This window comes from Lycorma delicatula, chromosome 11 (assembly GCF_047948215.1).
Source record: "Lycorma delicatula isolate Av1 chromosome 11, ASM4794821v1, whole genome shotgun sequence".
In the NCBI taxonomy this organism is placed as follows: Eukaryota; Metazoa; Arthropoda; class Insecta; order Hemiptera; family Fulgoridae; genus Lycorma; species Lycorma delicatula.
Window position 1 is genome coordinate 67862288 of NC_134465.1, and position 26487 is coordinate 67888774.

At 24.2% G+C, this 26487-nt stretch overlaps 1 protein-coding gene across 9 annotated transcripts in view; it reads left to right on the forward strand.

Annotated features, from left to right (window-relative positions):
- Positions 1 to 26487, forward strand: part of LOC142332082 (muscle LIM protein 1-like) — a 60446-nt gene that overhangs the window by 15514 nt on the left and 18445 nt on the right. For 4 of the 9 annotated variants that reach the window (XR_012758150.1, XM_075378282.1, XM_075378283.1 and 1 more), the window contains exons 3-5: positions 618 to 783; positions 20185 to 20305; positions 22263 to 22359. Coding sequence is in view for 7 of the 9 variants with exons in the window: in XM_075378282.1 (XP_075234397.1) it covers positions 618 to 783; positions 20185 to 20305; positions 22263 to 22359 (384 nt within the window). In the remaining 2 variants the exon portion in view is untranslated. Of the gene's footprint in view, positions 1 to 617; positions 784 to 12721; positions 13430 to 20184; positions 20306 to 22262; positions 22360 to 24400; positions 24498 to 26487 lie in introns of those variants that run through there. The other 5 variants (XM_075378288.1, XM_075378281.1, XM_075378284.1 and 2 more) reach the window with 3 other exon arrangements.

Here is a 26487-nt window from a genome sequence, read left to right on the forward strand (position 1 = left end):
TTCATTTTCAATCAAATGTCATTATTCGACTTCCCTTCATATGCAAGTTATGGTTTCTGTACATTTGACAATAACCTGTCTTTCAATGCAGTTTGCATATATTTTATGATAGTTAACTTTGTTGTGAATAATTGAGTAAATTATAAGTAAACAATCTTACTTAACAACTTCCAGCAATCCTTCTATTATTAAATACCGTAATAGGAGATTCACAAGATGGAGTAGCAATATCAATCATAAAAATAAAGCAGGATTAATTATCCCTCATACAAATTTTCAATAACTATTATTTGGTTGCTTTTAAATTGTTCAAACCATTTGTAAAATTTTGCTCAATAAATGAAACTTTAAACTTGCTTGAGCATTTGGGAGTAATATTTTTCGTAGTTTTACACCCAACTTATTAGTGAATGTTGTTGAAAAAGTATATATTTTTGAACAACTTGTATTTGTTAAATGATTGATGAAATAGTTATGTACATTAATACTTGTCATAATAGTAATTTCTAACCATCATAAAATGAGTGTCTGTCTATGTTGTAAATTTATGTATGAAACACACCTACCTTACACTAATTGATGGATATCTGTTTACCATTACTTATTTTTGTTAACAGGTCTTTGCAATAAGTTACTTGATTCCACCAACTGTTCAGAACATGACGGTGAACTTTACTGCAAAGTATGCCATGCCCGTAAATTTGGACCAAAGGGTTATGGATTTGGAGGTGGTGCAGGTTGCCTTAGCATGGACAAGGGTGAACACTTAGGAAATGTCGAATCGTAAGTTTCTAAATTAAAATAACCTCTTTTTACATTAAATACTTTTTGATTAATGACAGTTTGTCAGCATTTAATAATAGTATTAATTAATTAGATACATTTTGTATTTATGAATAAATAAAATGCTGTTTTATTAATGATTTATAAAATTAAAATTTAAAGGAAATAATTGTTTCTTTGATTTTGTTTTGTACCATTAACTAAATTTCTACATTTTTCTCAAATATATGTTGATAAGAAAGGCTTTGATAAGTAAAGTAAATGAAAAAGCAAACATTATTCAAATTGAACTATATTTTTCAGTATATCATAATTAAATTACATTTATACAACTTTTTTTCCAATTCATCAAAATAGCCGTTCACAGCAATACATTTTCTTTCTCCTGAGCTACAACTTAAAGTTTGGAAATAGATGGAAATCATTAGGTAGCAATTCTGACAAATATGGCAGACAAAGTAGTAAGTTGAATTTCAGCCAGTTTAGTGTATGCATCTATTAAAGTGTCTTGATGAAACAGTACTTTTTTTGTTAGCCCCAATTTTTGTGCTTGAATTCGCTCCTCATAACATTGCAGTATATTGGCCTTATTCTCACCACTGATTATTCTTTCCTTTGTAAAATAGTCTATAAAACTATGCTCTTCATATCCCATAAAAAAAATGGTCACAACTTTATCAGAGGCACTGATTACCATTTCTGACATCCACCCGCATTTTGAAATGCATTATTTTGATTGTTCATTTATTTCAGGCCCATCATTTCTTCATTTTCAAATCTTCCTTGTAAGATACTGGGGAAACTTTTAATTAAGATGTTTACCACCTCAGTTATTTTTCTAACTTTTAATCTACAGTCTACCAAATTCGTCTTATGGGTTTTTCTGATCATTTCTCTGGTTGTCAACTGATTAGCTGCCCATTATAATCAATATCTTCAGAGCTAATTTGGCTATGTTTAAATTTAGCTACTGATCTGGACTGTCAAATACAAAGTAAGTAATATACTGAACCAATTCTTACAATTTGATCATTTCAACAATAAAAAAAAAGAACTGACAAATAATTTCATTAATAATGCTGCCATCTACATGTCATTTACTTTACTTACAATCTGCAGTTCATATTATATAAAATTTCACTGTAGTAATCTTACGTTGGCATTACAAATTTTATTTTGATCACTACAGTGAACCCGTTCTTTTGTTCTTAATTATGCTAGTACAAATGCAGTTGTAATAAATTCAAATATTAACATTTACATCAGTAGTCCTACTGTTTGTCATTATATAAAGGCTAGATATCATTGAAGTGGAGTTTTAATGTAAGGGGTATAAAATAACGACCAATTTCTCCATCCTTCACCAACAGTTTTTGTTACGTGAAAATAATTTTTTATTATATACTCTAATTTGATTTGATTATAAGCTTTATTATCAAAATATACCATCAATTATTATAGAAAGCCTGAAGTAGGCTGAAGAAGTATTTTAGGAAGTAGTTGTCTTTTTTTAGGTTTATTTTTTTAGTGTTTAAGACAGCATTTTTTTTATTTATGTATGCAATACAATTTATATTAAATAATTTTAGTATTTTTTTTTTTTTTTTTATTTCTTTATTTTCATTAATTTCATGTAATATAGAAGGGCATTTTCCTTATACTCTGTGTCTTTGTTTTCGTGTAGATTTGTTTATTCAAAGTAGTTTTTTATGTATTTAATTTTTAATGTAAATTAGGCTCTACAATTTGCCTTTTTCAATTGATTATACATTTGTAGATTTTGTATTATTTTTTTGTGTATGCTGTTTGTATGTTGAATTAATAATTTTACTAGTATTCCTACCTTTTTATTAGCATTTTTATTTATTTTTTTTTTTTGTTATAGATATTTATATATTATTATTTTGCTTTTTATATTTAAAACATATTATAATTAATTGGAATAGATATATTTTATTTTTAAATTGTATTACTTTTAAAGGAAAATAAATTTTATTTCTATATTCCAGTTTTGATTCCCAATACTTTAAAAACTTTTTTGGTATAATCATTTAAGTAGCTATTAATTTTTTGGTACCATAGAATATACACTTAAAACGATTTCATTTAAATTAAAATTTTCTCGTTGTTTAAGATGTGATCATGTATGCCTTTAAATACGTTCCTGACACTAGTCAATTGTGTTATATCTATTAGCAGTTGTTATGGTTAATTAAGAACACTTTCTTAGATATACAACCGTATTTTTCATGGTTAATCTTTCCATTTGATTTTATTATTTACTATTCAAATTCAGCTATTTTCTCTATTATTTCCACCCTTTTCACTGCTGATCAATTTAATTATAAAATAAACAAAATTTTCTAAGTCATTTAGAGGTAATTTTATTGATCAAATGATTTTGTATTTTTCTTTTAACATATCCAAACTTTATTTTTTATTTAAACCCTTTATTTTTACATATAAACTCATAGTGTTAGTTGTAGAGTATGAAATAATATTTTAAATTGAATATATGTTCCACACACAAAATTAGTAATAAACCTCAAACAGTTGGTCCTAAGTTTTTGTGAGGACTTTTACTACCACACGTTTGATTTATTAAAGCATACAGGAAATCTAGAAATCATATGTTAATTCAAATGCACACACTTATTTCTGGATGAACAGCAAGTTAAAAAATTAATCTGTATATAGTAAAAAGAGTATGTAATTTAGAGTTATAACAGCATCATTTAATTTATTTGTATGTGTATTGAAAGATATTGATGAATTAGAAAACGTAAAACTAGAAAATATACATCAGTTATGTATTAATAACTACAAGCAGTTATTTTTATAAATGTGTTCTTTTTATGGTATTAAAATATAATCTAGAACCGTAATGCTGAAATAAAGTAATTTTTTATCATTATTCACTATATTTTGAAACTAAAAAAAAAAGTAAGGATCCATTTACTAAAACTTTATCCTTTATCCTATATAAAAAAATATTGGATTTCCTAATTTAATTTCTTGAAAACTGATAATATGAATTTGATATCCATAGAATGTGGATTTGTTACATAATTTTACCGATCAATCGTTATTTATATATATAATATATAATATATATAATATTTATATATAATATATATATATATATATATATATATATATATATATATATATATATAAATGGCTTTCTGATTGAAAAAATATTTTGATCTTTTTATATGGCTATCATTTTAGAAATATTGCTTTTACTACAACCAAATCAGAAAAACACAGTCAAGATGAAAATTTTATAACTGCTTGAGTGTGGATTTATATATACATATATTTTTTTTTCCACGTATGACATAGAGGGAGGTTTTTGCTTCACCCAAAATTTTTTTTTTTCTTAAATTTAGCTATTTTCAAATAACTTCCATTTTTACTGTTAGGAGCTTGTAAATTTATGTCATACTTGTTATTTTGTTGATTCCAAGCCTTGAAAGTTTGATCATATCATTATTAGAAATTATTCCTGCTCAGATTTATATAATATATAATAACTTCTATTCCATCCATTTTTTAAGATTAATGATATTTTTTTCAGTGGATTTTTTTTAAGCATACATTATAAAGTGTTTTTTACGAATAGGTTTATATATTTTTAGTCAGCTATAACATAATTACTGATAAATTTGACTCAAATATTATATGGATACAAAAAAAGATCATAAACAATATTTATGCAATTAGCTTAACTGTTTATTAACATTGAATACTATATACACACAAAACCGTTTTTTCTCTAATATATTTAATGGTGATTAAGTATTATCATAATTTCTAAATTAACTGGTTTCAGGTCTGTTTCCCAACAATAAACTGGCACTTTTATAGCAGTCATTTTATTAATGTCATCTTCTTGTTTGCTAAAATAACTATATAAAATGTTTCCAAGGTCATAATAGCAAAAGAAAATTCTTTTAAAATACATCTCAATTAAAATGTTTACTGCATAAATGTAAAAATAGAATAAAAATAGTAGGTTGGGTGGAAAATAGATCCGATGACAAATTAAAAAATATTTCTAATTTAGTTCTTATATATTTTTTCATTTTAATTTCAATCTTCAAAAACATATTTATTATATATAAAAGTGACGTGTGTTTTTTTATCTATAAAAAAAGGTGTTTGTAAAATATTGCCTTATGTGCAGGGAAGATATCCAAAAATAATATATTTGTCTCTCTTCTTAACTCTTTTTTTCCTTATTATTTATCACGTTTCTATTTTTGTATTTGGTTTACTGTGCCAAGTTAACTAAACACGAGGCTGAACTGTTTGCATACCTTCTGTCTTTATTCCCCTTTTCTATTTCAACTTTTGGTGTACTAAAATAGAACACATATTGTTTAATACAAACAGTTTGTACTTACGTAATATTTTACACAGTTCTAATAAATCTTACTGTGTTATTTTTAATTTTTATTTTTATAATGTTCTTACTACTAGTGAATTATCTTAATGGTTATTTTAATTAAAAGTAAAATATTGCATTTCCTATTTCATTTGTAGATTCTGTGAATTAGAAAAATTCAGTTAAAACAAGAATGAAAATAATAACTTATTATGTTTTAGAGATTTACAATATTCAGTTGAAGTAATCATAAAATATAATATAGACTGGGTCGATCTGTACAGTTGTGTTAAAGTTCCAACTTGAGTAAAGTTGTAGAATTGATATCTAGTGTACTTTAGCCATTCGGATTTTTTAAGAATTAATCTGATTTTTAAAAAAAAATAAATATACTTAAATGGTATCTGTCAATAAATTGCATAATATTTTTGTGTAATTTACACTTTCTAAATATCATTTGCATTATCAAAATTTCTAATATTCAAACTTTTTTCTAACCATAACAAACTGCCTTATTAAGGCTATATATTTTTTTTCTTATTGTTGGTACTATATCCTGTTATGAGCTTTGGCTTCCCCTCAACAGCCCCCCCCCCCATATTCCTGTAATATCAACAAATTTTCTTCATTCTTTGTATCCCCTGACACCAGATCATCAACCACTTCTTCTCATTAGCCTGCCTCCTTTTTACCTGTAGTAATCCTTTCTAACAAAATTATCATTGATATCCTTGTATTTTTAATTTTAATTACATACCCAATTAAAGTATATGCAATTATTTTCTTCAATATTTAAAAGCAATTATTTTAGAAAGAACTTTTACTTGTAAGGTTCTGGGTTTCTTGTTAAATAATAAATTTTTGTGAAATGATCAAACTGATTTTGTTTTGCTTTAAACTGTTTTAGTAAATTAAATAGTTTTTTCAATCATTACTGCAAAGGGGGGATGCATGGTACCATTTTTGGAATGCCATTCCAGTACTACTTTTTGGGAGAAATAAAAAATTGTCCTTTCATATCATTTTTTTTTTCTAAAAGATGATAAAAGATAAAACCTGAAGTACAAAAAACAGATTGTATGAAAATGGTCCTTGCTTTTCGATATCCATAGACAAACGATGATTAAAAGTCACTAAAAATTTAATTCACAAAAAAAGTTAAACTTTTGACATGAAAAAAATAAGTTTTGCTTCTTATCAATGTAAATATTGAAATGTGCATTTTTCATTACATTGTCTTGCACGGCTGAGGGTCAAAATAATACTTCTTGCAGTCTGCTGTAATACAAATCAAACTTTCTGTTATTGGAAAATTTACAACCCCTGATATGCAATTTTGCACCCCTGATATTCATTATGGCTTTGTGTATTCATGTCTAAAATATAATATTCGATTTTGAAAGTATTTCAATAAATAAAAATTATTTGTATATACAGATATAAAAAATGAGAATCAGATTTTTGTTTAATGCTACTAATTATAATTCATGTTGACTGATTTTTTAATAAATTAATAATGCTATCATTTCTATGAGTCTATGATTAAAAACATGCTACCTTTGATTAAAAAAAATTGCTTATACCTAAAAATAACAATATTCACTAATATAAAACCATATAATGTGATATTATGAACCACATAACTAGTATCACGTTATACAGCATAATTCTTTGGCATATAAGGAAGGATAATTCAGTTTCAGTTTTTTTTTTAAATTATACAACTATCCAATAGATCTTATGATCAATTTATTTAAAATTAAATTAAAAAGTATTATTTTAAAGAAACAGTATTACTATTTCAATGAGTTTAAAAAAATAATATTAATTACATAAAACCTAATTTTCTGTACTCTTTTATCAAGTATTTAAATCTACTCAGGTATTTATCAATTAATTCTTCAGAATATTTGCTACAATCTAACTGATTTTATTTGTATTATTCTTTTGTATTTTTAGCACTTTTCCATCATGTAATAATTATTTTACAGTTTGATACGAATTATAACCACTTCTCTTTTTTATACTTAAGTTTGATCTAGATTTTTCCTTTATTTTCCAGAAAAATTATGAGCTTTTTTTGTATATTTGTATAATCCTTGAAAAAGTTCACCTATATCATTCATGACATTAATTATATGTAAACTAGATAACCTATTTATTTAAATATTTCCAAAATGGTAGCCAATAATGTAAAGCATAATATGAAAAAATACCTGCTGGTATTAATAAATATTGGTAAAAATCGTCTACAATTTCATAAGAATATCACATAATATTTGACCAAAAAAATCAGACTTTTTCAAAATTATTCTATTTACTTGTTATAAAGCTGCAACTAGATTATCCGCTTTAAATAAATTCATTCACAGTGTTACTGTGTTAGTCATTGGTAACAGTGTTGTCACTGTTACCAGTATTTTCCCTATTGTTGGTGCCTTCTGGTATGTGTTACATGGAACAACATGCAAATCAGATAGCAAATTTTCTTTAATTTATTTGATCATGTGGAAACAATGTCCTATTTCTTCAGAAATAAAAGGATATCAACAGGTGCAAGGTCAGGAAAATAGGGGCGTTAGGAGTTGAGTATCAAAAACCCTCAAATAAGGACCACAAACATGCAGGATCATTGTTATAGTAGCATCCTAGCTTAGGTATTGAGGATGACCTCCAGTAAATCCCATAAAGGCTGGGTACAGAGGTGGTAACCAAAACCATCACATGGAAGATGTCTTCCCCTATGCGATCAGGATGTTATGGTAACATCTAAGTTTTGTTGCCCATGCTTAAAGTAGCATCATCAGATATTAAGTAATATTTCAGGTCTCGCCTTTCTCACAGCCTCCTTTTAACACCATTTTGCTTTCAAATTGAGACTTTTTGTTGATGTTATTACTACACATGAGATGTATTCATAATAAACTATTTCAGTAAAAAATGATTCAACATCATCTTCACATTTAAGCAACTTCGATATGCTTGACTTGAAATTCTGACATCAAGCATAATATAGTGCATGCAGTTCATAATTCTTCTTCGCAAGCTTTTTGCAATGTTTTCAAAGTTTCTGTTAATATCTTGCTCAATTTGAAGCAAAATTTCACATTTTTTCATTAAGAATCTCAATTTTCTTGATATCAGAAAATCATTAAAGGATGTAATACAACCATGCTTATACTTTTGTAGATGAAAAAAAATGAAATTATGGTAACTGGAATATGATTTCTAAAGACTCCTCTTATGTTATTATTATAGTGAGTAGTGATGCATTAGTGTGATACTTCAAAAATCTGTTTTTTTTTTTTAATAAATCATGTATATATATATAAATATAACTAAAAACTGTACTTTTTCCTTTTATATAACTGAATAATAAACGATTTTACCAACTTGCTAAAAAAAAAATTAATTTCAGATTATTTTATCCTTATATCATGGTCTTTTTAATTTTATTGACAGTTTGTATTATTATAAAATATTGATAATAATTAGTTTGTCTCAGTTGTTTATTGATGGGAATAAATTTCTTTTTTGAAATTTAATTATGAAAGCATAAAATATGGTCCTAACAAATATTAAATCAATATGTACTGTCCTGATGTGCATGTAACACCTCAATTATAATACAAATTTAACAGCTCACTGTAGAATAAGGACATTTACATTTGCGTTATTTATTATATGGTGAGATACATTCATTTTTTAAAGATATATATTAATTTTTTACTAATTTATTAATTTAAAAAATATATATATATTATAATCTTTCAACTAAAAATTTTAATTTGTTTCTTCTTATTCTTTGTATAACTTTAGCAAATTCCAGTTTTTAAAAATGTTTTCAAGAAATATGGGGTAATGTTATAATTTTTAATGATATTTTACAATTTTTACTTGATGACCTCCCATCAAATTTTTGTACTCTTTTTTAATATTCGTAGTTTATTACTTACCTTATTTATTTAATTTTTTTAGCATGAAGTTAAAATCACCAATAAGTGATTTATTTTTTTTTTTATTCCCATAATTTCCCAGAAGAAAAAAATTCTTTATATCCAATATAAAATTTTTGTTACTTCTCTAATTTTTAGATTTAATTATCTTTTATTAAATTCGAACCCTTTTAAAACCTTTTTTAAAAGGTTTTTTTTAATATCTGATTTTTTATTTATTAATATTTACTTGCCTAGCATATTTATGTACCTATAGATCTGATTATATAAAGAATTCCTTTAAGGAGAGTTTTATCTCTACAAGTTGCTTATTTTAATACATTATACATATTTAATAAAATGAGATCTGGCTAAATGATTTATGTAGTTCAACTGGATGGTTTCACACATAGCACAATTCTGGTAAATGAGTATGTTCCTGTAGGTAACTTTACCTTTACTTCAGGTGATTCTTCAGTACCTGGAGGAAAAGAAATTTGTTGTAACACTTATTTTTTTCTGGTCTGCACAAAATCAATGTTCTAATTTAACTTTGAATAAAAATATTCCAATTTCCCAAGGTTTTGTTTTGTGGGCAAGATGGATGTCCATTACGTGAGTTCTCTTTTTGGCAGGTTGTTTGTCATACTTTATGATCCTTTAACGGGAAAATTATCCTATTTTACCATCAAACTCTTTCCCTAATTTTTTAACCTTTAACCTTTTTAATAGTTTTATTATAGATTTTCCTGTACTTATGTTAGATCCATGATAATGGTGTGACAAATATTTGCTTGATATACTGTGTCCTCAGTGTTAGTGATATTTGATAGAAATGGTTCACTTGTTGACCTGTCCAGTGATTTTTCTTATCCAGTGGTATAAAGAACCTAAAAAGAGATAGATATAAAACAATGTAATATGTTATTAGTAGTATAACAAACATTTTGTTCTTTTCCTAAATCTTATATTCAATTTTAAAAAATATCAACTATTATCATAACTTGTTAAATTAATGTACAAATTTCAGTGTTTATTCGCTGTTTCTCCTCATTTTTTTCTGAAAATAATTTCCGATTTTTCATTTACTGGAACAGTAGAAGTAGTTTTACCTACTATGTTTGTCAAAAACTAATCACTTTTTTTGTTCAACCTAGATAGGAAATTCTAAACAACCCAATAGGCAAAAGACAATACATCAACAATATGATTATTCCACTGCTATAGCTTTCAGTTATAAAGATGGAAACATAATAACAAACTGTCCAGTTTCTTTGATAACAATCCAGAGAAGAAAGGATGAAATATAAGAGTGACCCAGAAATCCCATCAGGATATCATGATGGTATATCCTGATGAATATCCCATCAGGATACTGTCTTACCCAGGATCCAAGGAAAGAAATTTCTTTCCTTTGAATTGGAAGGAGTTGCTTAACTATACCAATTATATAGTATAATAATATACAGTATATATATTTATACCAATTATATAGTATAATAATATACAGTATATATATTTTTTTATTATCCTCTGAATAGCTGTAGCATTCAATTTAAAATAAGATTTTCTTATAACCTGTTAAGATACAAAATATGCTAGGTAAGAGTCTGTTTGGGTTATTGTTAGTAGTTTATATAAACTTTGATTGGTATTTTTTTTTTTTTTATTATTATTATGTATTTTATTTACTTTGAGAGTTTTCTTATTTAAAAATAAAATATTTGAAAATTTTAAATTATTATATACATATGTGTATCTCAAATACTTGAACTGTGAAACTTCTCTGTAAAATTACTGTTTGTAATAAGTCATTAATGAATTAAATTTCAGTCTGTTCAGTTATTGCAGCATATAAAATTTCCAATTTGCATAAAATTTGTTCTTATCAATACATTTTTATATAGGATTAGCCAAATTATATAATTTGCTTGATGTAAATAATTCATTCATTTTCACTGGTCTCATTTAAAATATTAATGTTTAGATTTTTTGTGATGTAGTATTTAGATGTGTAGATATTGTTTACACTGCACAATTTTCGTGCACCTATAAATTTTAATTGAACCTTCACTTTAAATGCATATGTGAATTATTTCATTTTGGTCAAAATTTCATTTCTTTCCATGTAACGTTTGGAATCAAACCGACACCTTCTTGTCATAGGTTGTATCAATATTCTTCATTTGTTTTTTTTTTTAAATACTATTTTAAAAGTGATATTTAGCAAGTAAATATAAATATTTAACAAGTAAAACAATTATAACTAAAATAAATATAAAAACATGGCAAAATAAAATAGTATATCATCATGTTGATTAACAATAGTCCACCTATATAACCATCACAAAGAAAGTTTTCAGTCCAATAAATGATGTTATGTGAAAATGAAAGAAATTAATTTGAAAAATAAAATAAAATGATTTGTATAAGTAATGCCAGTTTACTGAATAAGTTGTCATTATTGTTGTATTGAACCACTTGCTATGTTTAGCAGTAAATTATATATATATAATCACGATGGTGATTTTAAAGAGAAGTTTCATGGTTGTGTGTGTGTATATTTATATGTATAGTTGAGCATGTTTAACGCATAAAGTTTTTTTTAACAATATTTTAAATTAAAACAACAGAAAATACAAAATAAAATTAAAACAACTAGAATAGAAATTAAAATGCATTGTTCATCCCTCATTGATTAATAAAATTATTCTGATCTGTGGTGACCTAAAGATGTATTATAGATAGCTACTGTATAGAATGCTGTCATAACAAGATACACAGCCATAAATGGTTTTTATTTGGTTATTAGAACTTTATAAATATTGTTTGAATCAATCGCTACACCTGAGATGTTTCATTATCATCTGTATTATTGTTAACCACTACATAAAAGTTTTATTTTATTTTTCTTTTGCATTGTTTATCAGTGATTTATTTTTCACAAAATCTTTAATTTTATTGATTTATTTATGACCAGTTTGATTCTTTAAACAGTAATTGTTTAATATCAACAAAACTTTATTAGAAACTTATCTTATTTGTTTTGTGTGTGTGTGTGTGTGTGTGTGTGCATGCGTCTGTCTAAAATTATTTATATATAATTATTTTTATAATTTTAAAATATTTTCTTTTTTTTGGACTATTCAATTATTATATTGGTTCAAATTTACAACAGGGTATATCAGCCCAATTTTTTATCTTTAGTTTGCCCTCTTTTAATCTCTGGCCCAAGACAACGCATTTAATTAAATATTCCCATGTTATGGTATTACCAGTGTTCAAATCCAAAATTTTATTTGAATTCAGTTGGTAGAAGATCAAAAAAGGTGACATCGATTGTTAGTAATAGAATTCCCCAGGCCCCAGGTTAATTATACATTACAAAATCAATGTTTGCATTTTTAAGTATTGCAATGTTCAACGTGCTCCACTATATACATACATATTTTTTATTTTTTTTTATTAAATACCTTAATTGTACCTTAAGGAATTGTTTGTGCTTTGTGGTTGTACTTTTACTGTTATTGTTGTTGTTTTTTTATGTAATTTTTTGTGAAATTAAAAAAAAGTTCACCATGCATGATTTTTCGACATCCTGTTTTGTTCCCAGTCACTAGACATCCACCATCTCCTTAGATCAAACAAAATCAATCTGCAATATATATAATATACTACTACTGGTCAATTCATCCATCAAAGGTTCCATCCACCAAATTATCATGATGGTCAGCGCAAGATCAACATTTCTTTATACTACTTCCACTGCTACATTAAACAATACAATAAAAATAGAAAAAAACTGCGCATTATTTATTTCATATTTAATGTCTGATTAAAAGGACAGTAATTATATAAAACTATTTTATTTTTTTTTTTTAGTCGTGTAGAATATTAGATATTCTGTTTTCATGTATTATGTATCTAATTTGTATATTTTTTTAGCTTGTAATTTATATATATTGTATATATATGAATTATAATATTATACAAATTTATTTATTTACATTTTTTTTTTTTTGTAACTTATTTGTATATGATGTAAAAGTTATTAAAATAACTATTTTATTATACAGTTTCATAACATTTATTTATTATTATCATTAATTTTTAATTAATAAATTCCAGTATTTTATTATAGTCTTTATTTTATTATTATTCTTTTTTAAATTTAATTTATTTTGTGATTCATTTCTTATACAAATGTAAAGAAATAATTAATTATATTTTAAATGTATTATTATTATTTAATCTCTTTTATTTATTTTTTCAATAAAGGTGAAACAAGTTCAGTTCGTTAACTTGTGTTTTCAGTACAGAATTGTGTTTTTTATTTATCTATTAATTAAAAAATTATAGAGTTTTTAGATACTTTAGCATTATCTTAATCTTGCATGTATTTTGTAATAATTTTATTAATATTATTTTTTTAATTTATATATTTTAATTATTACACTAAATCAAATTAAAAAATATAAAAAAAACATTGTCGATCTTAAATGCTTCATTTGGTTATTTCTTTATATTAAATCAAATTTTCTGTTATGATAATTGTTTTTTCTTGAAAGAAGTAAGCACTTCTTTTCTTTAAATGTTTCCTTTAACAAGTTGAGTTATAGTATTATAAAATGTTTGTGATAATGTGTTAAACAAATGCATAATAAAATAAGCTTAGTTAAAAAAGAAAGAGATAATGTTAGTTTAAGATAATGCAGAAGTACTAACAATTATTTTTATCCTATATACACAGAATTAGTTATTTTATTTCATATATATTTTTTAAGTAGATTACAAAATATAGTTCCACTATCTAATTATTATTATTATTATAGAAACAATTTTTAGTCCATAAAAATAATTTACCACATTAGAGCATTCCTATTTTACTAATATGTGGTGCAGAGAAGCTTCCTGTTCTAGTACAGTAAAATAAAACTGAGTAACTCTTGTTACTTTGTAATAAGAAAATATTTATGTAAAAAAAAAAAATTTCAGTAATATTTTTTAGTCGGTAATAAATAATGATACTCTGACTTCCTTGATGGAGTTAACCATCTGTCTTTCATCCAGAAGGTTTGTGCTTGAATCATCAACTGTAGCCATTTTTCATATGCTATGAGTACAATTTGCAATTTTCATACGCTCTCAGTATCATTTGCAATTTTCATATGAAAACTTTTAGAGCTTTCTGTGGTGAAATATTCATTATTTATTAAAATATCTGAACTTTTTTGTTCAAAAGTTAAAAAGAAATCATTAAAATCAGAAGAATGTTATTAAAATAAATTCAACTAAGATTAATTCAATATTTATAAAATTATAATTTATTATTTATTTACTAACAAATTCACATCGTAACATCTAATAAAATTTTAATTTTTCATGTTTAATTTTTTATGTTGACTTGTGCTTTTATATCAACATAAAATATATATATGAAATCTAGAACTTTGTTAGATTAAATTAAAAACAATAATTTAATACCTGAAAAGATTACTTTATTCTGCTACCCTTCCATAAATGTTTCTGTCGATTATATCCAACAGTTTGGCAATTACTGAAATTCATAACTGTCCATTAAACAACATAATAAAAATGTGATAATATTTTTAAATTATTAAAAACCCTAAACGGCTCAAATTAAAATTAATGAAACTTTTACTTCCAAAGATCTTTTGGAGTTAGTTATCAGCATCTTCTTCCCTGGAGTTCCTAGTGCCATTGTTGTAAATTTTGTCTAGTTAAAATGATTAGGAAATCCTTTAAGTATGTAATTATATAATCTAACAATACATATAAAATATTTTAAGGCATTTCTTAACCTGATTTTTAGATGGGTACCATTTTTTAGATGAATATACTACAAGGAAATCTATAAAAAGTGATGATAACTAACTTTCATAGATATTTTGTAGAACGAACAAATTCCATTAATTTAAAAGTAAGTCATTTAACATTTTTAATAAGTCTGTAATTATAAATATTTTCATTTCATCCATCCTTCCATTATAAATTAAATAAAATAGACTGTCAAATTATTGTAATATTACAATTCTAATGTTTTAAATAGTTTTTTTAATAGAATATCATATTTCAAAAAAAAATTGAAAAAAGTTAAAAAATATTGCACAGAATATTTTCTATAGAAAACTTAAAAACTGTTAATAATAACAAAAATAATATTAATTAATGCAGCTAAAATTATTATAATTATTATCTTTTTTGTTATGATTTTGCTGAAACATGGCTTCTCACCATCGCTTTTTTGGCTTAAATTAAATAAATAATAAGCTTAAAGCTTACTTTTTTTAATTACTAAAGTTCTAATATTTACAAATGTGTCAGACTCAGGATTAAAGCAATGGATATAGTTGTACATTATGGAAATATTACATATCATAGTTAGTATATTACTGTGCTTAATAGCAAGACAGAGCATATTAAAATAAGTGAGTGAATCGTTGATGTTTCCATAGCCACAACTAATAACATTCATTAATAGTTGAGAGAGACACTTTTGTAAATATTATGAACAATATTTAAAAATAATATAATTGTTGTAAAGGTAAATTTGCTTCTATGTGTATTGATATATGTTAGTCATCTATTGCTATTAAAATTTACCCTGTTCATTGTTTATATATATATATATATATTTTTTTTTTTTTTTTTTTTTTTTTTTTTTTTTGTAAGCATGACCATAATATTGCTGTTATCATATTAGTGTATTTTATGTTTCTAAATACAGTTTTATTTGTGTAGAGATCAGATTTTTTGTAGGTTTGATTAAATTATTTATATGTTTGGTTAGGTTATTTATAGGTCAGGTTAGACAATTTTACAATTAGTTTTACTTAATGCTATATTGTAAATTTACCATTCTTAGTTAATTGACCTGTATAAACTAATACCCAAGCAATAATAATAAACTTTTTACATATTCTAAAATTAAACAAAATAAAACACAAATTAAAAAAGGGAAATGAAAAATGTCCAACTGAGATGAAATTTTTCTCTTTAAAAAACCACTAAATATTAAAAATTGGACTTTTTTAATATGTTATTATTTTTTTAAATATTTTCTTTTCAGTAATTGTAAGGAGAAAATACAAAAAAAAGAATTAAGCTTATAAAAAAAATTGATTTAATACATTGTTTATCAAAACAAAGTTAATTATTTAATGAAAATTATAGTTTAAGCCAGATACTGATGGTGAATAAATTTTTAGTTGCATTAATTACTTTGCATTTATTACTTTGTTATTATAATTATTATTTATATTATTTTGTTAATGTTATTAAAATTTTACATTGTTTTAATTTAAACATTGCACAATAAAATATTTAAGAAGTTATCTGGTTTACTGAATTTTTTGTTAAGTGTTTTGTTTGTTAACTGTTTAACCTTTCTTGATCTATTAAAAAAAAATTTGTAACAAAAGACCAGATAAATTTAAGAAAGAAAAAGGTTTAATAGTTTTCATGCAATGCATAAGCAAATTATCAGAGTCTCTTTAAACCACCAGCCAAAAAAAAATGTATTTCCATATATATCAACCATTTTCATATCAAGAATGCAATCAAGACATTCTCTTACACATATATATAACATATCAGTACATCTATAATAATATATTTTACATATTAACATATTTATGCATACACACACACACACACACACACATACATGTGCATGTACATTTTTAGAACCCAGCAACTAAGTATCAACAAAATAATAATTATTACCTGAAAATTATGGAAGCTGTTTATTCATATTGAAGAACCTGGCGAGTTTCTGACATGAAATCATGTTATATAAAAAGAAAATGGTGAGGAAATATTTTAAATATTTAAAAATTGCTCTTTTATCGCTACTGCTGTATCGCTGTTTCGCTGTTGCTAGCTTTTTACGCTTTAGTGCATGTTAATATATATTAAAAATCAATATTAATAGATGTAGTTATGATATTAAATTCAGAAAAATAGAGGATTACAAATATCAAAACTATACTTCTTTTGTATACTTTCTGTGCTTAATCTTTAGCTTTATTTAATATTTATTAACTCAAATAATAATACTAAAACAGTAATATATCTTTTTTATTTAAATTTAAAGAGATATATTTATAATTATTTAGGCTAATAAATATTTTTCTTTCTTTTCTGTTTTCAGACACTTTTAAACATTCTTAAAAGAAAAATCTTGAATCATTTAATTTAAAGAAGAAAATGTAACAGGAAAATTCTTTTCAATTTAGTAAAAAACAGTATTCTGTGTTATTTGAAAGTAAAAAAGATAATCACCTGTTTTGGATGTGAATATACTATGTAGCGGGAAGTGGGAACTGTTACATAAGGGTTACTTAATGTTTGAGAAGATGTTATTTCTATAATTGTGATATCAAGAGAAGCAACTTGAAATATGTCTTGGATGGTGGGGTTAATTATTGCTATTGAACATAACGTAATAGCACACCATTTTGCTACACTTACAAGCAAAAAAGGGTGAAACATATAAAGTAGTGAGAAAACCCTTTGGTAGAGCTATGGCCATTTCTTTAGCAAGAATTAACCCCCAAGTAATTCACCATTAACATATCATCAGCTGATTGTGCTTCTCTAGATGTTACAAATATACTGGTAGTCATATCCTTTTTAGTGGAACTATATGTATTTGTAAATATTTAAAAAAGTAAATAATAATAATATTTTATATTTATATAATTGATATTTGGCTACAGTACCTTTTTTTTAAATAAAAAAATACATTTTTATAATTAGTGTCCTTTAATTATTTGAAGTAAATGTCAAAATTACTTATCAAATTAAAAAAAACATTATCGCATTGAACGTTGTTAGATTGATAGAAATTAATGTTGTAGTTTTTTTATGCATAAACTTTTATTATTTTAAAAAGAATATTCAGTATATCTAACTATATGCATTTTTAAATCATAAATCGCTATTCAAGTATAAATATATTAGATATTTTCTTATATTTTATTACATAGTTTGTACATATTTCTACTGTAGATATTTTTCTATTGTACTACTGCATGTTTGTATTTATTTATATATATATATATATATATATATATATTTATTGTATTTATTTGGCATCTAAATATAAATGTTCATTGAAGCAGGGGGTTTGGGAAAATGCCCTTAAAATTTAAAAAAAATATATTTTATTACCATTAATAGAGTATATTTAAAACAATTTTTTTTTTTGTTTAATATATTTGTGTTTAATTAATATATATATATTTTTTTATTTTATAGTAATTTCTTAATGAATAACTTAATGTTGTTTCTTTTATATTTTTACTTCTTGTTTAATACACATTAATAATTTTTTCTTTACTTTAATTTTTAGCTTTTATTGTAGTAACATTTTTCATTTTTTCTTTATTTAATTTATTTTTCTTGCATTAAGCTTTGGTTCTTCTCTTCTTCCTTTCTTTTTATTTTTAGTTTTTTTTCTTTTAATTATATATAAACATGTCTAATAAATTAGTTAATATATATTTATACAATTTTTACTAAATTTTTCCATTTTTTATACTTATATAACAATAATAATATTAATTGTTATGATTTTGTTTTTTGTTTTAATAGAAAAGAATTCTTAGTGGTTAGATTTAAAAAAAAGAATATTATTATTATTAATTTAATTATTTAAAAAAATATATAATTATCTTTCTTTTCTTAGTAAACCTGGCATGTGATATTTAATATTCTTTAGAATGAATGTGTCATTGTTGACAATAAAATGACCAGCCACTTAATTTACAATGCATGCATACATAAGTTAATTAATATTTTAGGAAGAATTTTAACTTATCAAATTATAAATGATCATATAATATTTTATGCTTAAGAAAAATTGGAAAATATAAACTTGGAAATTTTGATAACGTCAAATGAAATAAAATTTTTGAGAATTTGAAAAAAGTAAGACTGAAATATATAGAAAAAAATTACGTGTAATTTGCATTTGTTTGAAATAATAAAAGACACAGAAAGATTAAACTGCTCTACATAAAGGAATCTGATAAGTATGACTATGTAGCCTTTATCTTTTACTTTTTAATTAGTATATGTAATGAGGAATAAAGAAATTAAAATTAGAGACAGCTGGAAACAATGTAGGGTCAAAAAATTTTTAAAAAAATTAATATTTGTAAATGATATTGTTATTCTGGCTGACTGGATTCATTGCTATAGTAAAAATTATTATAAAAATAGTCAAAGCAAAGCAAAGAATATGAGATTCAACAGAACATATGTAAATAAAAAAGTAAAATTACCAAATGTAAACTAAATAAGAAATATATTTCTTAATTTCTTACTTAGTATTTCTGAGTAAGAAATGAAAAATATATGTACAAGTTACAAGAGTTTTCATGCAGAAAAGAGATTTGCTGGTATCAAACATACATTTAGAAAGTAAAAAATATTTTTATAAAGCATTTTATTAAATAAAGACAATAGGAAAACCAAAAAAACAAGAATTAGAAGTTTTTAAAATGTATTGATACAAGTAAATATTTGAAAATAGATAAGTTGATAAATGTGAAGTAAAAGATTTTGAAACAAATTGCAAAAGAGATATGTTCATGGACAGATCTTATAAAAAAAAATGAAAATGTAAAAGATTATCAGTCAAATGTCAAGACAACCAAAGACTTTATTATTTCACTCAAAACCTAAGACTAAAGGGTAAAAATATTACACAAAGAAAAACGTAGGATAAAAGCTAGGATAGGATAGGTAAGAGATATATTGAGGCTAAGAGATCAACACAGAATAGAAAGCAAAGGAGAACTACAACAAACCTAAGTCATAGTTAGTAAAAACTAGATTGTAATAAGTTTTTAAAAATGATTTTTCTTTTACAAAGTGCCAAAGAAGGAATTGTGGAAAAATTTCTTGTTAATAAAAAAAATAAAAGTCTTGTACACTTTTATAATTGTTATAGTATAAAAGTTTATTAACATTTAAAAATATTAATAATATTTCATATTTTATATTTGTATTGAATAAAATATTTAATCTTTATAATTGTTTATTCAGGAGCGAGGTGCCTCATAGCGCACTTGAGCCAAGAGCAATTGCAAAAGCTCCTGATGGCGAAGGATGCCCACGTTGTGGTGGCTTTGTTTATGCTGCTGAACAGATGTTAGCCAGAGGACGAGTAAGTAAACTAATTACCTCATTTTAATTTATTAAAGAAACTATTAAAAAAAGATTTATTAAAATCAAAATATCTTGTAAATATTTATCTATACCGCACTTTTTAACATTCCTAGATATTGCAGTATGATTATTATAATTGATATATGTAGTTGACTTTTATCCTTGAAGATAATAGTAAATATTAATTAGTTACTCAATTTAATGTTATTTTTATGCAGTGTTTTATTACAAACAAAAAAGAAATTATTAAATAATTTCTAACAACAGATTTTTTTGTCCAACTTTCAATGCAAACAAAATCTAAGTATGATTTCAATATCTCCAAAAAAAAAAACTGTTAAAAAATTGAAGAAACCATTTCCTGGGGGTTTAGAGACTCAATATTACACAATAAGTAATGGGTATGTTACAGTCTATAATTTGGGAAGATACATATTAAGGATACAATTAATTGACACCACAAATTGTTAAAAAATTTGACTAATCCAGGATATTTACTTTTTTCATTATTTCTGAAAAGACACAAATTGAGATTATGGGGTACATGTAACAGTACCATAATTTTAATACAGTGTGATCTATTTTTCTCCAGTTTTATATGATATGAAATAATAAGAAAATAAAAAAGGAATTCTTAGAAATTTACATTTATAATTTTAATTGTGTATGAACACACAGTGTATAGATAGATAATGCACACCATACAAAATTATAACACTCCCCTATATAGAAAAAATGCAAAGCAATAGAGTTTTATATTAAATTTTGATATTTCCTGTGACAGTTTACCCAAATTTGATTTATGAAAATTTAGTCTAATCCCCTAAACTTCATCAATCACGAGAATCACATAGCTATCTGTTGAATAATTTAGTTGATAACTCTACGTAATACAGCATGAAAACTTATGCTGTAAAATACATGGTGTCAGTTTAAGTCTTAGTGCTAAATCAATATGAGCATTTTCTGATAAATTTACATATATTTAAAGTTTAATAAATAATAATGAAAGAATTGACCAAGCAGTTTGCGAGGTTTAAGTAAACATCAATACAAACAAATAAACAGAAGCATAGATATTTTGATTTGTAGATCGATATATTACTTATTATCTTATTGTTTGCTACTTTTATTTCATATTTTATATAAGTGTATAAAAGAAATTTTGATGCAGTTGGAAGAAAAAATCATTGCTGGAATAATCTTTATTCAGATTTATCTAAAATAGTGTTTCCACTATACAATCTGCATTAGCATTCAGGCCCTATAAAGATTTAAATTACATTTACCCTTACAAGCCACAGGACTTGATTATATGTAATCAGTATCTTAAACTCTGTGAGAAAGAAACTTTGTCATAATAGTTTTTATTACTGCATAGAAGCAGTATATGATAATGAATTGTTTCTTGACATGTGGGTTAAATTAATTTATTGTTTCAAATTATTTGTTCAAATGTTTATTGTGATGTATGTAAAACAGTTGACCTATAAGAAGCATCTGTATTGCTTTCTCTGAGAGTAATTACAGTCAATGTATAACCAGTCCCTATGGTAGATGAAGTGAAGGTATGCTTGTAAAACTGTTCATCACCTACAATTCAATGGTTTGGAATTTTTGTATATATTTTATTTTGGTATATTTGTATCAGTGATGATGACAGTAGAAAATCAAATTAATCTTCCTTTTTATTGTATAAGTTTGCTGAGGAATGTTTGTTAGTTTTGGATATAGAGAAGTTATTGTTGTGATTAGCTTGTATCAGGTAGCCTACAAACTTAAGGTTAAAGAAAAATAATTAAATTAAATGGGTTGATTTAAAAAAAAAAAATAATTTCCTAATCATTCTAAAGATTGTAAATCTGCTCATCCTTAAATGTTAAAAAAAAATTTCAATAATTAAAACAAACAACGTTAATATATGTACCGTTAAGAAATGTGTAAATATTGTTTAGGCATGGCACAGAAGCTGTTTTCATTGTGTAAAATGTAAAAGAACCCTTGATTCATTGGAACATTGTGATGGTCCTGACAAAGAGGTTTACTGTAGATGTAAGTTTAAAAAAAGAAACACAATATCTTCTCCTTTTTTGTAGGTGTTAAAAACTCTTTTAGTTTTTATTATAAAAAATTGCATTTGTTTTAAGTTTTCCATAGCATGTGTGGTACATTTTGTAAATATCTTTCTTCTTAATTTGACAAAGATAAAGATATTTTCTAATTTGTAATGCCCTTTTAGTGTTATGCTCTTAAATACAAACGTACAGCATTTATTTCATATAAATTATATGATAACTAAATTAGGTTGTGTTGTGATTAAATTATTTTTTTAATCCACATTGTTTATTTAAACAAATTGTTTTAATATTTAAATTTCCTTATATTGCATTCTCCATTTATATAATGTTTATTTTAATGATTTCTCTTTTCTTGTGTGTGTTTTTTTCTATTTTTACCACATTCCAACATATTTTAAATGCCTTTACATCAGCATTAATATGTGTAGATTGGGTATTTTTGGCATTTTCTTTTGTTTGATGTGTAATATGTAGATACTTATAGCTAAATCAGTTGAAATTAGAAATATAGAAAAAAATTTGAAGATAATTTTTTTTTTAATTTTATGGTGATGCAGGTTTTTTTTTCTAATATAACTAGTATATATTATGCATTTTAATCTGTTACCTTCCTTTGTCTCCATGAAAAACATAAAAATATTATATTACTTTATCCTTACATCTTATTGATTTCTTTATCAGATTCTAGAGATCATTTGAAATTTGTCTTTCCAGTCAATCACCTTCTGAATTACATTGCAACTTGGATCCCATCTAACCAAGTCTCTTTGGATAACCTCTCAAACAATACAATAGTACAGAAATGCTCTTGGATGATCCATCATTTGGGTAATTTGGCTCTTTCGGGTCATTCAACTCATTTGTCCTTATCATACCATGTGGTATGAATTTGGTATAATATAAAAAAGTACATTAAAATTTGTTAATATTTCTAATAATAAAAATTAAAAGTTTTTCAGTAATGAAAATTATTGGGTTCTATTCCTAGTATATGCTTTGCATAGTATGTTCTTCTTTCAACTTGTTCATATATGTTTCAATTTTTGTTAGTCATTTTTAAGCTCCTTAAAAAAATTTTATAAATGGATTTTCTATGTGAAAACACAGTTTTAAAGTGAACCTTAAAACGTTTTTGTCTTTTTTCTGGTTTCACTGTTACCCCAATTTTTTTTTAGGTACTTCTTTCATGTAATATTTATATTGTAATTTTCTTTTCATATTATTTATCATTTTTATTGTTTTATGCCTTTGAATTCTTTCTATGGCTCATAAAAATAATGTTTTTTTTTTAAAAAACTTTCTCCTTTTTCTTATTTATTATAAAAACAAACATTTTATTGCTTACTTCATATTAATTTTTTCCATTAATTTTTGCTGTTACATTTTTAATCAATTAAATTTTTTTAATATTATAACTAACGATATACTTTTTAAAAAGTATACTTTTTTTGGAAAGAAAATTATTAAAAAAGTTATCAAAATTATTAACATCAATACCTTAAAAAATCAGATATTGATAAACACAATACAGAATTACAAAAATTAAACTTTAATCAATTCACCCAAATATTACATCAGGCAGACTGGGTGTTCATTCAACCTTAGATATAAAGAATATATACAAGTGGTATTATACAATAATAGAATTGATCTTTGTACATCAGTTTATAGCACAGAAAATACAATGATATTAATTTACCATTTATTAACCATTAATCGGTTCACTTAGACAAAATGGATTTTTAAAAATCATCATTTGCAACATCACTGATGAAAGAGCTGCTTAACAGCTCAATATATATATATTTTTTAATGTATTCTTTAAAATATTACCTAAAATAAAAAAACAAAAATATTGTTCTATTCAACTTTCCTTCCATAAACCTATTAATAATAATATAACATGTACATAATATTTCTTTAATTCAATTTAAAACTTCATGAAAGAAGTTTTCCTTGGTTGTGCATGATTTTGTTTTTCATTTTTCCTATTTTTTTGTGTGATTTTTCCCTAGGCTTTCCATCGAGAATGTTTTAAATGTTTCATGTGTACTAAGAGACTTGATTCATTATTGTGTTGTGAAGGACCTGATAAAGGCATTTACTGCAGAGGTAAATATACATAAGCATTATTTTATTTTTATTTAATGGATTTTGTTTATATGTAAAATAATTTAATCTTTGGTTATAATTGAAAAATAGGATCTACTTTTTATCACTCCTCTACATTACATATGAATGTTGGAATATATATATTGTTGATAACAATGTAAAAAACTTTAAAACTACAAAGAAAGAAGTATAACTGAAAATTAAAAAAATAAAAATTAATTATTTATTAAGCCAAATATTTTGTTGAACAATTTAAGATGTAAAAATTGATAAATACTGTGATTTAAATCCATGTTATACAGACTAATGTATTTCAAGAACAAATTCTTATCATCTATTGTCTTTATACTAGTTCATTACTGTAGTTTGTAATGACGAAGTTAAAACAAAATAAAAAGATAAATAGTATAAAAATTCATAAATTTATTACACGTAGAACACATTTTGAATTTAAAAAAAAACAAAAACTATCTCATTCTGTAGTCTTATATTTTAAATATCCCTAAAGTTTCTTCAACAAGTAACCATAGAAGAATGAATTTTCATCGCAAAATCTATAATGAATTGGTAATAAAAACAACCTACTGCTCGAATTTGTTCCCAAAACATATCTATACATACAAATAAAAAAATTGCAAGATTAATTTTAATCATGGTATTCATAAATTTTGAATGTTAAAGCAATTTAGAATCTTTGACAATTTAAAAATTAATTTGAATAATTTTATACCCTTCGAGTCCAATATTGGGTTTACAAATGTTACCATTCTGTACTAAAAATTCTCATATCTTCTTATGCAGACAATTTTATATATTTGAAATCTGCAAATTTTTGTACAAATGGACATCAAGAAAATGAATAATTTATTATATAATGTCAAACAATTTGGAAAGAATAATAATTTTAAATTATTCATTTACTTTTTATAAATATATATTTAATCACTTTAGTTGTTTTTATTAGTAATGATTCTATACACACCAGCTTTCAATGGGATAATCCTAGTAAAGGCAATCACTTTTATATAGATTTGAATGCTAGATCATAGATACTGGTATTCTCTGATGGTTGGGTTTCAATTAACCACACATCTCAGGAATAGTCGACCTAAGACTGTACAAGACTACCCTTCATTTACATTCATCCTCTGAAGTAATACCGTCCGGTGGTTCCAGAGCTGTCAATGGGATAAGTTAATTTGATTGTAGATGTCAGTTGTCTTTATTTTGAGACAAAAAGTAGTCTTTTCCAAATATGAAAACTTCATTAAAATCATTGTTGCAAGGAGATAAATCAGTATAAAAGCTGATGCCAAAAGAAAAAATATTGATTTTTAAGTTTATATTACACTGACGCTTTCTAAATGCTGTTCTGAATTTATACAATTTGCCAGGTAAAAAAAAAAATACATACACTTTTAAAAATATAAATATTTTGACTATAATTATATTTAAATATTTACTTTGACCTTTAATTTTATTTTACTTAAGCTGTTAATTATTGTTTTTATATAATAGATGTGATCTACAAAAACTGTCAAAATTACATTATTTTTTTAAAAAAATCAGAATTTTTATCATGTTTGCAGTTTTTCATGACAAGATGTACAGCTTAAAATAATTTACTGTAAAGAAATAAAAAACTTTAAAAAAATTTTTTTGTGGTAAATTAGCATTACAGGATATTAAAGAAAACTTTTTTATGGTTTGAACCATAAAACCAATATATAAAAACCAATATATCAATTTTTATTTAAAATTAAGAAAGATACAATTTCCTTTTTAATTACTGCAGACTGCTTGTGATATTTGGCAGGACTGCTAGAAAATGATGTGTAATTCTTCCCAGTTATAAAATTCTGTTTCGCACTGAAAGGATTAAAAATTTGTGAAAATATTTTTATTAATTTTTTTTTATTTTAAATAAAATTTCTTGATATTTATTTTTGTTCACTAATTGATTGTAATAATATTGTCAAAATGTAATTAC